Source organism: Zingiber officinale, chromosome 4B (assembly GCF_018446385.1).
Source record: "Zingiber officinale cultivar Zhangliang chromosome 4B, Zo_v1.1, whole genome shotgun sequence".
Taxonomy (NCBI): Eukaryota; Viridiplantae; Streptophyta; class Magnoliopsida; order Zingiberales; family Zingiberaceae; genus Zingiber; species Zingiber officinale.
Window position 1 is genome coordinate 121,741,443 of NC_055993.1, and position 15,997 is coordinate 121,757,439.

Below are 15,997 nucleotides of genomic sequence, written 5' to 3' on the forward strand. Positions count from 1 at the left end.
TAAAGCCTGGGTTCCAAAAGCATATTTGACCACGCAAATAGGACCTAACCAATATTATATCTCTAAAGATATAATATATTACGTAAAGTCAAATAAACCTAATCAAAAATCAGAAGACAAACCTAAACCAAAAAATTTAATATCTAAATATATTAGAACTCACCAAAATTTAAACTATCACCGAGTAAAGTATAATTATAAAAGAAATAGACATAAACCTAGAACTAAAAATTAAATTAATGACCATTAATTCAAGGGGAGACTCCAGAATAGCTGACACCTCTAAAACTAACCTACCCGGCAGAGTAACCCTAACCAACCTACCCGACATGGTAATTAGGACTAGTTAAAAAGGATTCAAGTTTAACTTGAAAAATGGTACTGGTGAAGTTATGGATGATAGTACGTTAGGGAAGCTTAGTCTATGCATGTCTAGGAAGATATGGCTTCGACCTGGTGCATTTGGCTAAGTGGAACTGACCGAAGCTACCCTTTATGGATCATAACCAATTAGGCCAAGGTTTTGTACTAAGTCCATTGGATAGGACTATTTTGAAAACCTCGAAGGCATGGTTACTCTAATGATGTCAAAGTGACTCACCATAACCCAGAAGTTTATCCAGAGAACGCCTATTTATTGAACCCAAAGTTAAACCTAAATCTAACACAAGTTAAAAACAAACCCTAAAATTGAACCTAATTCATCTCACAAAATTATAGGATTCCCTGATTGAAAACATAGATCGGGTGAGATGACTAAGGACCTAAATGAAATTAATTAAATAATTAATTGAATTAAAATAAAATAAATTTAATTTAATTTAAATTAAATTAAGTTAAATTAAATTAATTAATTAATTAAATCAATTAAATTAACATGTTAACTTAAACTTAATTTTTTTTTAACTTAAAAATCATTTTAAAAATTAAACTTAATTTTTTTATAACTTAAAAACTATTTTAAAAATTAAACTTAAATTTTTTTAACTTAAAAATTATTATAAAAATTAAATTAATTTTTTTTTAACTTAAAAATTATTTTAAAAATTAAAATTAAATTTTTTAACTTAAAAATTATTTTAAAAATTAAACTTAAATTTTTTTTTACTTTAAAACTATTTTAAAAATTAAACTTAAATTTTTAAAAGTTAAAAATTAATTTTTTTTAACTTAAAAATTATTTTAAAAATTAAACTTAAATTTTTTTAAACATAAAAATTATTTTAAAAATTAAACTTAAAATTTTTTAAACATAAAAATTATTTTAAAAATTAAACTTAAATTTTTTTTCAAACTTAAAAATTATTTTTAAAAGTTAAAACTTAAATTTGTTTTTAAAAATCAAACTTAAATTTTTTTTTACTTAAAAATTTATTTTAAAATTAAACTTAAATTTTTTTAACTTAAAAATTTATTTTAAAATTAAACTTAACTTAAAAATTCACTCTAATAATTCTCATTCAACTTACTCTTATCAAATCTAAAGAATGACTATAGGAAACTAAGTAGATTTTGGACAGTGGTTGCTCCAAACATATGACTGGAGATCACACAAAATTCACTCAACTCACCTACAAAAGCCTAGGAACAGTTGCCTTTGGAAACAATGACAAACTCAAGGTAATTGGTATAGGTAATATCGAACTACAAATTGACTTTATTATTACAAATATTTTACTTGTTGAAAATTTCAAGTATAATCTTTTAAGTATCAGTCAATTGTGTGATACTAGGTATAAGGTTATGTTTTTATCTACAGAATGTTTAATCAAATACCTAGACAACCCTCACATAAGCCTAAAAGGATTTAGAAAAGACAACATCTATGCAATCAACTTAACAACTTCTTCAACTAAGTGTTACTTAACACAAAAAGAAGAAACCTGGTTATGACATAGAATAATGTCATACACGAAATTTAGAAATATAAGGACTAAATGGATTAGTTAGAGGTCTACCAAAATTACCTAACTTAGATTCAACCATATGTAATGCCTGTCAACAAGGTAAACAAACAAAATATACCCACAAACCAACTAATCAATCACAAACCAACTCAACATTAGAACTTTTACACTTAGATCTATTTGACTCCCATGGAGTCAAATCAATAAATGGAAGCCTATATTGTCTAGTAATAATAGATGACTATTCTAGGTTCACTTGGGTAAAATTCTTAAAAAATAAAGATGAAACCTTTGAAATATTTACAAATTTATGTAAACAAATTGAGAATGAAAAAGATATCAAAATTAAAAGAATTAGAAGTGATGATGGGGGAGAATTTAAAAACCACAATTTTAGTAAATTTTGTCTTGAAAACGGATATCATCACGAATTTTCGTGTCCAAAAACCCCCCAACAAAATGGAATAGTAGAAAGAAAAAATAGAACCTTACTTGAAGCTTCAAGAACGATGCTAAATGAGTATAATCTACCTAAGTATTTTTGGGCAGAAGCTGTTAGTACAACCTGTACAAAATAGAACAACACTAAATAAACCGCACATCAAAACCCCTTTTGAAATTTACTATAACAAACAACCCAATATAAAATACTTTAGAGTATTTGGGTGTCCAGTCTTCATCCTAAACACAAGAGAACATTTAGGAAAATTCACCTCTAAAATAGAAAATAAAATTTTATAGGTTACTCCCTAAATAGTAGGGGCTACAGAGTTTATAATAAGGTTACCTTAAGGATTGAAGAGACTACCAATGTGAAATTTGAAGAATCCAACAAAAACCTAGAACAAACTCAACTACAACCAATTGAATTTATTCAAGAAAACAATTATGAAGGAACCAACCAACCCCTAAATCATGAAGAAGAAGATCAACCTCAAGAAAATCAACATCCTAGAACTATAAGGGTGCATTTAGTTCGGGGTTATTCTTGATAACCTTGGTTATCCATCCAAGGTTATCAACAAAAACCTTATTTGGTTTAGGTATTCGATGATTCCCGAGTAATGTTTCATGCCCGACACGTCAGCAAAAGGGTCATGCAGCCCGGAATCGGAAAACCTAAGAAAACTAAGGGTGCGTTTGGTACTCACGTTTTCCATTTTCATTTTCTGGAAAATGTACGTTTTCTGAAAAATGATGTTTGGTTTGTGTTTTTCGTGCTTGTTTTCTAAAAAAATAACTAGCGTTTTCTAGAAAAACAGAAAATGACATTTTGTCATTTTCTGTTTTTCTAGAAAACGCGCGTACCAAACGCACCCTAAGGTTTTTTTTATTCCGGGGTTAACGAATTTTTTTTTACCAAAAATACCCTCCGATAAGAAAAAACATGAAAAAAAGTAAAAAAATATTAAAAAAAAGTAAAAAAATAAAAAAAATGTTTAAAAAGTTTTAAAATTTATTTTTTTTTTAAAATAAATAATTTTAAAAAATATAAATTTTAAAAAATAAAAAATTTAAATTTTAAAAATTTAAACAATTTTAAAAAATTTAAAAATTCTAAAAAATTTTAAAAATTAATTAAAATTAAAATTTTAAAAATAAAAAATAAAAAATAAAAAATAAAAAATAAAAAATATAAATATAAATATAAATAATATAAATAATATAAAAACATTAAAAAAAACACATAAAAAAGTAAAAAAATATACAGGAAAAAGAAAAGTAAAAAAACATAAAAATAAATAATAATAATAATAATAATATTATGTATAGTTGGTTTTGTAACTGAGAGTAATATGGTAAAATATTAAACTAGGGTATTCATTAAAACATTCAAACAAACAAGTTTTTGTTGCATTACCTAGGTTGAACCAAACAACATTTGGTTATGTTTTATTCCCCATAATCTTGGTTATGTGATTATTTGGTAATCACATAACTAAGGTTATACATGATAACTTGAACCAAATGCACCCTAAGAGTCAACCCTAATCATCCAACCGATCAAATAATTGGTGACCCAGACCTAAGGGTTTAAACTAGGTCATCTTTTAGAAATCTAAGCCAAATATCATTAATCTCAAAAATTGAACCCAAAACCATAATTAAATCCCTACTTGACCCAGACTGGGTCATAGCTATGCAAGAAGTACTAGCTCAATTTGAGCATAATGAAGTTTGGGGCTTAGTACCACCACCCAAAAACAAGAAAGTAATAGAAACAAAATGGGTAATTAGAAATAAACAAAGTGAAACTGGGGAAATTACTAGAAATAAAGCCAGACTAGTTGCTAAAGGATTTAGTCAAGTAGAAGGACTTGACTATAATGAGACTTATGCCCTGGTAGCTAGATTAGAGTTCATTAGAATGTTACTTAGCTATGCAGCCCACAAAGGGTTCAGATTATATCAGATGGACGTTAAATCTGCATTCCTAAATAGACTAATAAAAGAAGAAGTCTACGTATGACAACCACCTAGGTTTGAAAATCTAGAACACCCTGACTATGTCTACAAATTAAAAAAGGCTTTATATGGACTTAAACAGGCACTTAGGGCATGGTATGAAAGACTAACTTCTTACCTAATCTCTAAAGGGTTCAACCAAGGTTAAATTGACCCTACCTTATTTGTCAAGTTAATAAAAGAAGATATTTTTATAGCCTAAATCTACGTAGATGATATAATCTTTGGTTCAACAAATTCAGAATTTTTAGATGAATTTACAAGCCTAATGGAACACGAGTTTGAAATGAGTCTAGTAGGTAAATTAACCTATTTTTTAGGATTACAAATCAAACAGACAAATGAAAGAAATTATATTTTTCAACAAAAATACACTAAGGAATTACTTAAGAGATTCGGAATGGAAAATACTAAAGAGATAAAAACACCTATGGCAGTGAACACAATCTTAGATGATGACCCTAATGGAAAACCAGTTGATTTAAAATATTATAGGAGTGTCATAGGTAGCCTACTATACTTAACTACAAGTCGATCAGATATTTTATTTACAGTTAGTATGTGTGCTAGATACCAAACCTGTGCTAAAGAATCTCATTTGACTCAAGTCAAAAGAATCTTTAGATACCTTAAAGGAACAACAAATGTAGGAATTTGGTATCCCAGAACCAATAACTTTGAATTGTTAGGATATTCTGACTCTGATTATGCCGGGTGCAAATTAGACCGCAAAAGCACAAGTGGTGGGTGTCAACTACTGGGTCTATCGCTTGTCAGCTGGTTTAGTAGAAATCAACACTGTGTTGCTCTATCCACAACCGAGTCAGAATATATAGTTATAGGAGAGTGTGTTGCGCAATTATTATGGATGATGCACACCCTAACAGATTTTAACTTAAACCTTACAAATGTAAAAGTTTTAATTGATAATATTAGTTCAATTAACCTAACAAAAAATCCAGTGCATCATTCCCGAACTAAACACATTGAAATTATGCATCACTTTATCAGGGATCATGTTACTAAAGGTGACATTGAACTCAAATACATTGAGTCCAAGTCAAATTTAGCAGATATATTCACAAAACCACTCTCTGAAAGTGAATTTAACAATCTACGTAGAAAATTAGGGATGTGTTTAATAGACTAAGATTTTCAATATTCAAAAATTGTTTTCAAGAATGATTGTTTTAAATCCTAGGTTAAAATTGTTTTATTTTTCAAAACTTTCCTATTTTTAGAAGTTCAAAAAGATTTTTAGCCTTAGACTAGGTCAATCCCTTAGAAATCATGTTCCCCTAGGACTAGCATTTGAGCATCTCACCAACACCCTAGTTTTACCTTGCTTGTGATTGACAAACATAGAAAGGGGTGAGATGCATAAGTCAGTTGCTTGGACTTAAGATGCTTATGTCAGTATATCAATATAAGTCTGGGTGTTAAATACCAAACATATATTAATCAAGTTAAGTTATTCAGTTTAGTCAAACACTAACTGATTACAATGCACTTAACTTGACTAACCAAGTGAAAACTGCTATCTTCTGATAGTTAGTAAGTACCTAATTGGTTAGACAACTATTTTGAATGTCAGGTTTAGGGGGAGGATTAAATCAACCTAATTTCACACTTAGCACCAAAATTATTTTCTCCACCTTAAAAATAATGTCTTTTCTAAATTTTTTTTTTAGATTGAATTTCATAAACTAAGGTTTTGAAATTCGAAGTTTTTACAAACTTAGTGCTGAAAAATCTTAATCAGTTTTGAAAAGTAGATTTTTCAAACTTAGTTTTGAAATTTCTTTTTAAACTTATGTTTGAATACTTTTTTATAACTCTATTTTTAAAAACTAGCTTCTACAAAACTAAGGGTTTAAATTGGATCTTATAAACTAAGCTTTTGAAAATTGAAACTGATTTTGAAAATTTAAACCTTGATCTTGAAACTTTGGTTTAAAAAGACTCATGTGTAAAAAGTGTTTCAAAATTGAAACTCATTTTGAAAATTTAAACCTTGATCTTGAAACTTTGGTTTTAAAAACTCATGTTTGAAAATTTAATTTCTTAAAATTTGAAACTTAAACTCTTATGTTTGAAAATTAGACTATCTAAACTTAACTTCCCTAAACTTACACTTAAATATTAGCTTTTAAAAACTTTCTCTTTGAGTTGGCAAATTCATCTAATTTTGTAAAAGTTATCTTTAAAAGTTATGTTGCTAAATTAGGTATTTTTCAAAACTTAGTTATGTTACAAAAGTTAAGTTACTATATGGTGGAATTTAAAACTCCCCCAAGTTGACTTGACATCATTTCTTACAATTTTTACTTTGTCTGTACTCTATATTGTTGCTTATGTCCTTATTTGATGAATGTCAAAGGGGGGAGGGATAGGTGGTTAAGTTAGAGCAACAAAATGTCAAATTTAAAAATTAAAAACTAACTTAAACCTTAAAAATCATGCTTGGTTTTTGCATATCTTTTCACTAACTTAACCAGGTTGTCATTCCATCAAAAAGGGAGAGATTATTGGTGCGGTTAGTACTAACGGTCTAACTCAGGTTTTGATGAATGACAAATTAGGTTAAGTTAGGTTTGTCGTTATCTAACACTTTGACCGAGTGTGCAGGCGAAGTCCAGACAGGTTGACGGGTTGACCGGATGTCTGGCACGAAGTCCAAGTGGGTCGACGGGCTGATCGGACGCTTGGCACGAAGTCCAAATGGGTCGACGGGCTGACCAGACATTTGGCACGAAGTCCAAGCGGATCAACGGGCTGACCGGACGCTTGGCACGAAGTCCAGCTAGGTCGACGGGCTGACCGGATAGCTAGCGAGAAGTCCAAACTGGTCGAAAGGCTGACCGAACGTCTGGCGGGTAAGTAGAGGTAAGTCACTGGTCGGGAGTGACTGTGAGGACGCGTTCCCGGGAAGGGAACATTAGGCGTCGATCTGGCTTAGATCCATTTCGGATATCTAAGTCGAGAACGTGACTAGATTCCGGTCTCGAAAAGACAGAATCTAAGTCATACTCTTTATGTTGAACTTATAAACTATGCTAACACTTTGTTTTGCAGGATACACATTATATATTTACCTCGGACTAACCTTATCTTGCAGGAGAAGGACTTTCTGGAGAAAGGAGGTCCGGGCGCCCGAAAGGGATCCGGGTGCCTGGAGGCAAATGTTATCCAGTTCGCGGCGTAGACACGTGGAGCTCGCTGGTTGGGCCTGCCACGTCACACCAGAGCGGCCGGAAGGGATCCGGGGTGCCTCGAGCCTCCTATATAAGGAGGGTCAAAGGCGGAGCTCAAAACAACAACTCTGAATTGACGATCTGCTCTCCTGCGCTCCTACGACGTTGCAACGCTACTCCGACAAAGCTCCGATTTCTTTCTTATTGCTCTATTGTCGGTATTTTATTTCTATCAATTCTTGTACTTAACTCTTATCGAAAGAATATTCATAATCGATATTCACCCCCCTTATATCGAACGATCACGATCCAACCGATTGGGCCTGCACCATTAGGTTGTATGATTCACAGGCTAAGTCATAGTGAATGTTGCATATATAATTGTTAGAGCACGCGCGACATTGATGATTTTACGGCTGTAGGATATGATTGATGGGATTGCACAATGCATCAAAATAAGACTATTGGATATTTATGTGATGACTAATTAATGTGGGGATAATGTATTATATAAGATTCCGAACTTCATATTCTACTATTGTTCATTTATAATATTTTTCACCCATTTTACTAATTTGAGTATCGAAATGATTCCACTAGAGATATCCTGACCTATATACTAACATCCTTCCTCCTCCTCCTCTCTATATGCTCATAGGCACTTCTGCCTTCTTATTCAAGAAATTCTTCCAATCAACCTCCTCGCCCGTGCATCGACACCCTAGCCTTCACTAATAAATTTATTTTTAAATATTTTATTCAAATATATTTAAATACAATAATTTTAATATTTTTAAATTGTTCATAATTTATTAAAATATATATATAATTTTAATTCTATATACACATTTAACAAACAATAATATTATCGATTGACTCAAAAGGCTCAAGTGATCCTATGATAAGGTTTTATGGTTAGATCCTAACGCGATAAATTAAAAATTTAGAATTCAAGATAGTTATGATATATTATTAAAAAAAATTTCTTAATGGATAATGCTCCTTTCATTTCCCTTGATGAGTATCGGAATCGATCAGATTCGACATATTTGACTTGCTTAATCATTTTGATAAAAAGCTCAAGTGAGCTTAATTAGATTTTAAAAAATAAATTCGAACAAACTCGCAAGTAAATAAATAAGTTTTAACCGAACTAAATTTGATTCGCCTGGATAGTTGGTAGTTCGATTTGGTTCGATTTGATTAGGATTCTAAACAAGTTGAATCGAGTCGAGTCGAGATTTGGGATGTTCAAGCTTGTTTGATAAGCTAATCAAGCCGAGTCGAGCCGAGTTTAAAATGATCCAAGTTTTTGAAATGAGTGTTCAAACTTGGCTTGATTTATTTTTTATGAGTTTGAGCTTGTTTAAAACTTGACTTGAGTTTGGTTCATTTAGATATTATCAAGCTCTTAATTCAAGTTTGGCTTGAGCTTGGTTCGAGCTTGATACATTTAGAAGTTATCAAACTCTCAATTCAAGTTTGTTTGATTGTTTTAAACTTTTAGTTATTTGATTGATCATTGAGTTTGATAATTAAAATTTATTTTATTATTTGTTTAACATATAAAAAGAGTTTTATTAATGAATACGATTCGTGAATATTGTTCTTGAACGCTGTTCATAACGAGCTGTTCAAGTTTGTTTGTTTAATTAATCTTATGTGTATTGAACGAACATAAATAAACTTTTACCAAATCAAACACCAAATTTGTTCATAAACGCTATTCATTTACAGCCCTAGATTTGATTCATAATGTGGCACAATATAGTTTGTAGGGCTACTTTTGGAGAATACATTTAAATATTTGGAGCAAAATGAAAAATAATTCACGTTAAAAGGATGGAAGAATCAGATTCTCATATATATGAAGGGCCATTCCGCCCACGGAAAGTCTAGCCATGGAATTCTCAGTCTAGTCCGTACTCGGATTTCTCGCCCGCACACAGATCGCCCCCGGACGATTGGACAGGAAGAGTCGGCCCCGCCACGCAACGCTCTGGTAAATCAGCGGCGGGCATCAACGCTGGCGGCGTATGATTCGGTGGCGTGTTGATGACGATCTGGAGATGTGGATGATCGAATCTATGCCTCCTCGTCTTGTCGCTACGCAAGCAAGAAGGGGAAAGGATCAAGTAGTCCTGTTTATGTGAACAAACAAAAGCCCTTAATCTCTGCTGCGCTGCCCCGTCGTCTGACCTTCGTTGTCCCTCCATCGCGACCCGTCTCCGGAGTCCCAGGTTACCTCATTTTCTTTTGCTGTCTTTTTGACGCAGCGCCCTTTTCGTTGTTTCTTGATCTTGGAATTGTCAAAAAGAGTGGTTTTTTAGGGCACTCAATGCATTTATTTCTACTGCCTTCGCAGCTATTGCCGCTGGTTTACCTTCGCTCCTCCGTTAGGTGATCTCATTTGTTTTATTGAGATTTGTTAAAAAGAGAGAAATTTTAGGGCAGTAGATAAACATTTGTTTGTAGTTATTGTCGTAGACGAGCATTTGCCCTAATTGGAAGTAGGATCGCGTTTGATTGAGTTTGAAAGGTATGAATTTGGCGACTGATTCTCCTTCCTGCCAAATAATCAATTCGAGATAGTTAGTATTTTTCAGGTTCTTCTTTTTCATATACTTTATTATACTTTGACTTCCTCTCTTGAAATTAATGATAGTACTCTTCTTCTGTATTACACTTGGCCAATTCTTACCTCCATTTTAAAGCTTTTTATCAGTTGAAAAACAATAACGTCAACAATTAACATACTCTTTGAATGTCTGGCCACTTATCGTTCTAAATAGAGTGACTAGATAGATGTTCATTTTGGATCTCCATGTACACCTAGCACCTATAGTTATCAGCAACTGAATTGACAGAAATCCAATCCATTGACATAAGCACTTGAAATCACCTCTGTATCTCTTGTGTTGTTCAGCAAACACAATTAGATGCTATATATTTACCTCGCTTTATCTACTTATACCTTACTGCTGAGAAGCCATTTCAAACTTCACCTAAGCTCTCCTTATTAATTTTTCTTTTTGATGCATTAAATCATTCTCTTCCAATCTACAAACAGCTGAAAACATTTTTTTTTTTTTTGAAAAAGCGTGGGCATTGTTGAGTATGTAAACCTAGTTCAGCTGTAACTTCACAGATGTTGTAGGTGGTTATGTAGTATCCTTGCACAAAAAAAGTCAATGCTACTTATTTTGTTGACATTTAGAGATTATCTATTCCATAACAATATGCACACTTTTGCAGAAATAGCAACAATAAGATTGCATGATATAGCCAACTGTATGCTATGCGCCACATTCTGTTCTTCCTCTGTTGAAACATAATATATTCAGCCACCAACCACTACTCTACATTGATCATCTAATCTTATCATAAGGAAATAAAAACTCATAAATTTTAGTATCTTTTTGCCTACTATTGTTTTAATAATAAAAAAAAGTTGTTTTCGCAATACTTTCTTTTATCTTTAGCTAGACTGCACCAATAATTTCCACAATATCATAGTAACCCTTTCTAACATGTCACATTTTATGGTAACATCAATTGTATCCATTCTTTTTCTGTACATATTATGTTAGAACAAATTCTCTTGCATTAGTCATTTTGTTTCATGATAGAATCCTTGTTTGCTTGTACTTGTGTGCACTTTGTTGAAGTTTCCTCAAGGTCATACATATCTGCACACAAAGTTATATACACATCTTCTTATCTATATGAACTGACTATTTGGATGTGACCTTCAGTTTCAAGTCATGGAGCCCATAATTCACCTATTGACTAGCTAAACTTACAGGGAGGAATAGGTAGTGCTGCATCTGCAGCATCTCTTGGCTTCATTGGAGTTTTTTTGGATTTAGAAAGCTGCAATGGCAGGGCCATCGAATCAAGAAGCCATATCAGTATATCTTTATGTTCCTAATGTTATAGGTAAACTTCTTTTTTCCACTACATTTTAGTATTTATGGTATATCAATCAGGATTTACCTAGTGCAGTAAAATGCTGGTACAGGTATAGATTATTTGACCAGACACTTGCTCAACACCACTTCTCATTGATTCACCTGCTGCATCTTGTCCTGACTGATCAATCATTGTTCTGTTTTTCTAAAAACTTTTTTGTATCTCATTATTAACAAAGGGAAGAAGGAAAATCCAAGGTTGAACCATCTTGAATTCAATGGACTCTTAAGTTTAAAAGGAATTGCTAGTATAAATTTGGAAGAATTGGGACTTCATATTCATAAGTGACCCTTCCAAAAGTCTCAAGTTAGTAACAATAGCATGTAAATATCTAATACATGGGTTTAATTAATGCTCAAGAGTCAAAATTAGTGCAGCCTAAACTTTTGAAAATTCATTCATTATGGTAATTATTTTATTATTTTAATAAGGTTTTTACATATTTCAAACTGCAAACACTTGCCATATAAATTGTGTTTTTTGTTCATTCTGTAGGATATATAAGGGTCATCTTGAATTGTGTGGCATTTTTGGTTTGCTATTCACATAAATATCTCTTTGCCATTCTTTATGTTACAAGGTAATTACTATGATCGTACTTTCAATTTTCTTTTTTCTTGGCTAGATTACAAATTTCATTTTGGTACTAAATCGACTGCATTACAGCTTTGTCTGTGATGCATTGGATGGCTGGTTTGCACGAAGGTTAAATCAAGGTAATGGGGGGTCTTTATATTTTAATCGTGCCAAGTTATTTCATCTGGTAATTTCCTTCATGGCAACAATCAACCAAATTTTCTCCACTGCCCAGTGTTTCTGAGATGTAAGATTATATACCTCTCTGTTATACTGCCCCTGCTCTTGCAGAGTTAAGGCCCAGAATTATGAAAAGCAGGATGACATCTGGATTAAACATCAACAAAATTTGATTAGGATAAATTAAACATGATGAATTTTGTTTCAGCAGGACTATATTGATTGTGAATGGGGCCAATAAGTCACACAAAAAACCACTAATGCTGATCAACCATGAGGGTTTCCTTAGGCCTAGATAACCAGCATTTATTGTCTAAACTTATGAACATGAATTTTAATTCTATTTTTCATAATTACTAATGATATAATCTTACATCGAGCTCAATGGATAGATAAGCTTCATGTAGCCAATGCCATCTAGTTGGGACAAACATGACTTGATGATGATATCGCATGGTTGCATCAAACTTGGCTTAATTTGGTATCATTTTTTTGTTATGGAATTTCTAAGAACTAATAAATGATTGTTGAGATGGAAGCTGGGATATACTTGTATTTGTTATTTTTCATTAAAAAACATTCTGCTAACAAGTGTTCGCCAAATATTAACATTGGTGTCATAGAATATGATTTTACATGGTTGTTGCCTTGTTAATTTATTCTGATCCATGAACCAGTGTCGACTTTTGGAGCTGTTTTCGACATGGTAACAGACAGGTGCTTCTCTTCAGAACCCGGATTCTAGACGCTACTTCACTTGAGATAAATCATTCGTCTTCATTTTTTATTCGTAGTGAGCTAATATATGTTTTGTTCCATCACATTCTTCAGGGTTAGCACTGCATGTTTACTGTCTCTTCTCTCACAACTATACAGGTACTTACTTTTTTCGTTTCAAAAATATACTTTGGTTCTTTCGCTTGCCCAGATAACTGATTTTGTTTTCTTTTCTCGTTGAATTATTCAGACCAGGCTTAATTTTCTTGGCATTGCTCGGATTGGACATTGGAAGTCACTGGTTGCAAATGTACAGGTATTTATATTAATCTATTTTGGATCGAACACTACTTTTGTTCATTTGAATTCAACTCTTTTTTTTTTCATAGTTGGTACCGTACACTTCCATATTAAAGAACCGAAATGTATATTCGATGTGCCATACATGAAATGGATCTGTTAAAGTAGTGTTCTTTTAGAACCGAACCAGTTCGTCTCAGAACTAATGTTGTTGATATGAACAAGGCGCCCCTAGTCCAGCTAGACTCATTAATGTATTATTATCATCAGAAACATCACTGGTTAAAGTAGTTCTTCTAATAACTTTTCTGAATGCCTTTAGTTTATCCTTTTTCTAATGTCATAACTTCTATTCCCATGAAAAAAAAGAGGCAAAAAGGGTGCTTGAATCGTCAAAAGGGTGCATCTTTTTCAAAAAAAGTCAAAAGGACTCCCCATCATAATTTTCATACCGAAAATACCCTTGTAGCAACGGTGTTGTATTATCTGAAAGTTACAGTAGGTTTGTTTTAGCATGTTATAGCAGCTACTCCTAGCTACTACAACAACGTTGGAACAAGGGTATTTTTGGTACAGAAAAATGTGATGGGTGTCCTTTTGACTTTTTTTTTTTTAATTTTTTGAAAAAAGGGCTAAGCTATAGGGGCCAAGCACCATTTTTTGCAGATATATTACTGAATGAAACAGTCGGTATGAATTCGTACACATTGGCATCGACCAAGTGGGAGTCAATCAGTTGTTATAAGAGGAGCTGTAGTCTCACTGAGGCTTTGTTAGTTTCGTAATGCCCACATAATTTCACAGCGAGATCACTAGATTCAAGTTAACAATTTGACTATGTAGTGCCAACAAGTTAACAATTTATGTATATATCCACTACACGTCGCTTGTTTGCATATCGATTATCCTATTGCTTCCATGTTTATGTTGAATGGTTAGAAGAAGCTTGACTTGTATAGTTATATATATATATATATATATATATATATATATATATATTTCGGTATTGCACCATGAATCTGGCACTTATTTGCTACACAACTATAGTTCATTCTTATCCGGCAAAACTAGCCACAAAGATGTGAAAGACTCAAGCAGTTGGCTTTTCAAGTTGTACTACGGCAATCGCTTGTTCATGGGCTTCTGCTGTGTGGGATCTGAGGTAATCAGGATTAACTAGCAGTTTTTCGTGCCAAGGCCCATGTTTTATATTTAAGCAAAACCATACTGTGACACTGCAGGTTCTTTACGTTATCCTCTATCTTCTTGCCGGTGAGAAATCTGAAAGCTTGATCAGTGTAAGCTCTCGCGGCTTTCATCCCGTTTTGTTGATTTTGAATTCGTAAACATTTTTCTGCCGTTTACTTGATTTTGGTATGTGACAGGTATATTTGAATGCTTTACGAATGAATACACTCCTCTCTTTGCTGCTGCTTTTAGTTTCGATTGGATGGGCCATTAAGCAAGTTGTGAATGTCATTCAGGTAACTTAGAACATCGTATTACCGATTTTTTTCTTCTTTTTTTTTGAGAATCTATTTGACAATGAATCTTTACAACGCAATCCTGATGGTTTCAGATGAAGTCGGCTGCTGATTCTTGTGTGAATCACGATACAAAGAGGAATGTTTGATCATGCGTGATGAAACTTGTCCATCGTCGAATGTACTATGTTTCAACCGAGTGAACCCTAACGGTTTTGTTTAAGATTTGAGCTCAGCAACTTACCATTCCCTGGGACTTTAAAACGAGTCAATTCCATCGAATTGCACTTTGTTATCGTACCTAGCTCCTTAAAGCGCATTGCATTTGCAGTTCGGTTGCACTTTTGTCGGTTTTAAGTTTTAGAAATTTGTCAGGAGCTGCACGCACTTTATTTGAATCATTTGTCTTAACAAACACACTCCCAATTCATGGATGCTTTAAAGAAAGATCGAATCAAAATGAGAAGCTTTTTGACAATTCTTTTATGTTAAAGTTGCTCCGAGTCAATTCCATAGAAATGCACTTTGTTATCGTACATAGTTCGTTAAAGTGTATTTGTATGTGGTTCAGTCGTCTAATATGTGCTTCTAGTGTTATTATTTTTTTAAGTTTTAGAAGTTGATTAGGAGCTTCACCTTCTTTGAATCATTTGTCCAGACAACCACTCTCGATTCATCGAGGTTTAAAGAAAGATGGATCGATGGAATCAGACCTACTAACCAGTTAAACATTAAGGATTCTCTATGGCTAGCTAGTTTGGCTCGAGAGAGCTTTACCGTAACAATAAAATTATGCAGTAATGAAATTACTACAGTGTGATTTGGAGATAAGAATCGAGCTGAATATTATAAGAATATTAATATTTGAGTTTAAATTTGAAAAATATGTGATATTTACAATGTCTTATTGGGTTCACGTTTCTACATATTATAGTTTGGATAGGGATGGATGATCGAAGATCACCCCTTACTTGGCGTCCAATAGTTCGGTCATCTGTCCACGCCCGATGGTCTTTAGCCGCTCATCCCAGCCTAAATTATAACTTGAATAAGAAGATGAATTTAGAAAAAGATCGTAACTAATTACGATCGAATCATGCTCGTAATTCGACTGTAATTATATTATAGACCATCCTGTCCTGAGGATCCTTGCTCACATTCTAGGAACTTCATGCATCAGCCTACATTTTCATGGCTAATC

At 32.7% G+C, this 15,997-nt stretch overlaps 1 protein-coding gene across 3 annotated transcripts; it reads left to right on the forward strand.

Annotated features, from left to right (window-relative positions):
* The first annotated feature begins 9,454 nt into the window (after window positions 1-9,454).
* On the forward strand, window positions 9,455-15,211 carry LOC121976319 (probable CDP-diacylglycerol--inositol 3-phosphatidyltransferase 2). Of its 3 annotated transcripts, XM_042528437.1 has the most exons (13): window positions 9,455-9,807; window positions 9,933-9,967; window positions 10,043-10,106; window positions 11,373-11,506; window positions 12,035-12,119; window positions 12,206-12,255; window positions 12,973-13,012; window positions 13,127-13,171; window positions 13,263-13,328; window positions 14,360-14,474; window positions 14,554-14,610; window positions 14,698-14,796; window positions 14,892-15,211. In XM_042528437.1, the coding sequence occupies exons 4-13, from the start codon at window positions 11,446-11,448 to the stop codon at window positions 14,943-14,945; spliced, it is 672 nt and encodes a 223-aa protein (XP_042384371.1). In that variant the 5' UTR covers window positions 9,455-9,807; window positions 9,933-9,967; window positions 10,043-10,106; window positions 11,373-11,445; the 3' UTR covers window positions 14,946-15,211. The 3 variants fall into 3 exon arrangements, with proteins under 3 accessions (XP_042384371.1, XP_042384372.1, XP_042384370.1); XM_042528438.1 differs by lacking the exons at window positions 9,933-9,967; window positions 10,043-10,106 and having other exon boundaries at window positions 11,323-11,506; XM_042528436.1 differs by lacking the exons at window positions 9,933-9,967; window positions 10,043-10,106 and having other exon boundaries at window positions 9,456-9,807.
* The last annotated feature ends 786 nt before the right edge of the window (window positions 15,212-15,997 follow it).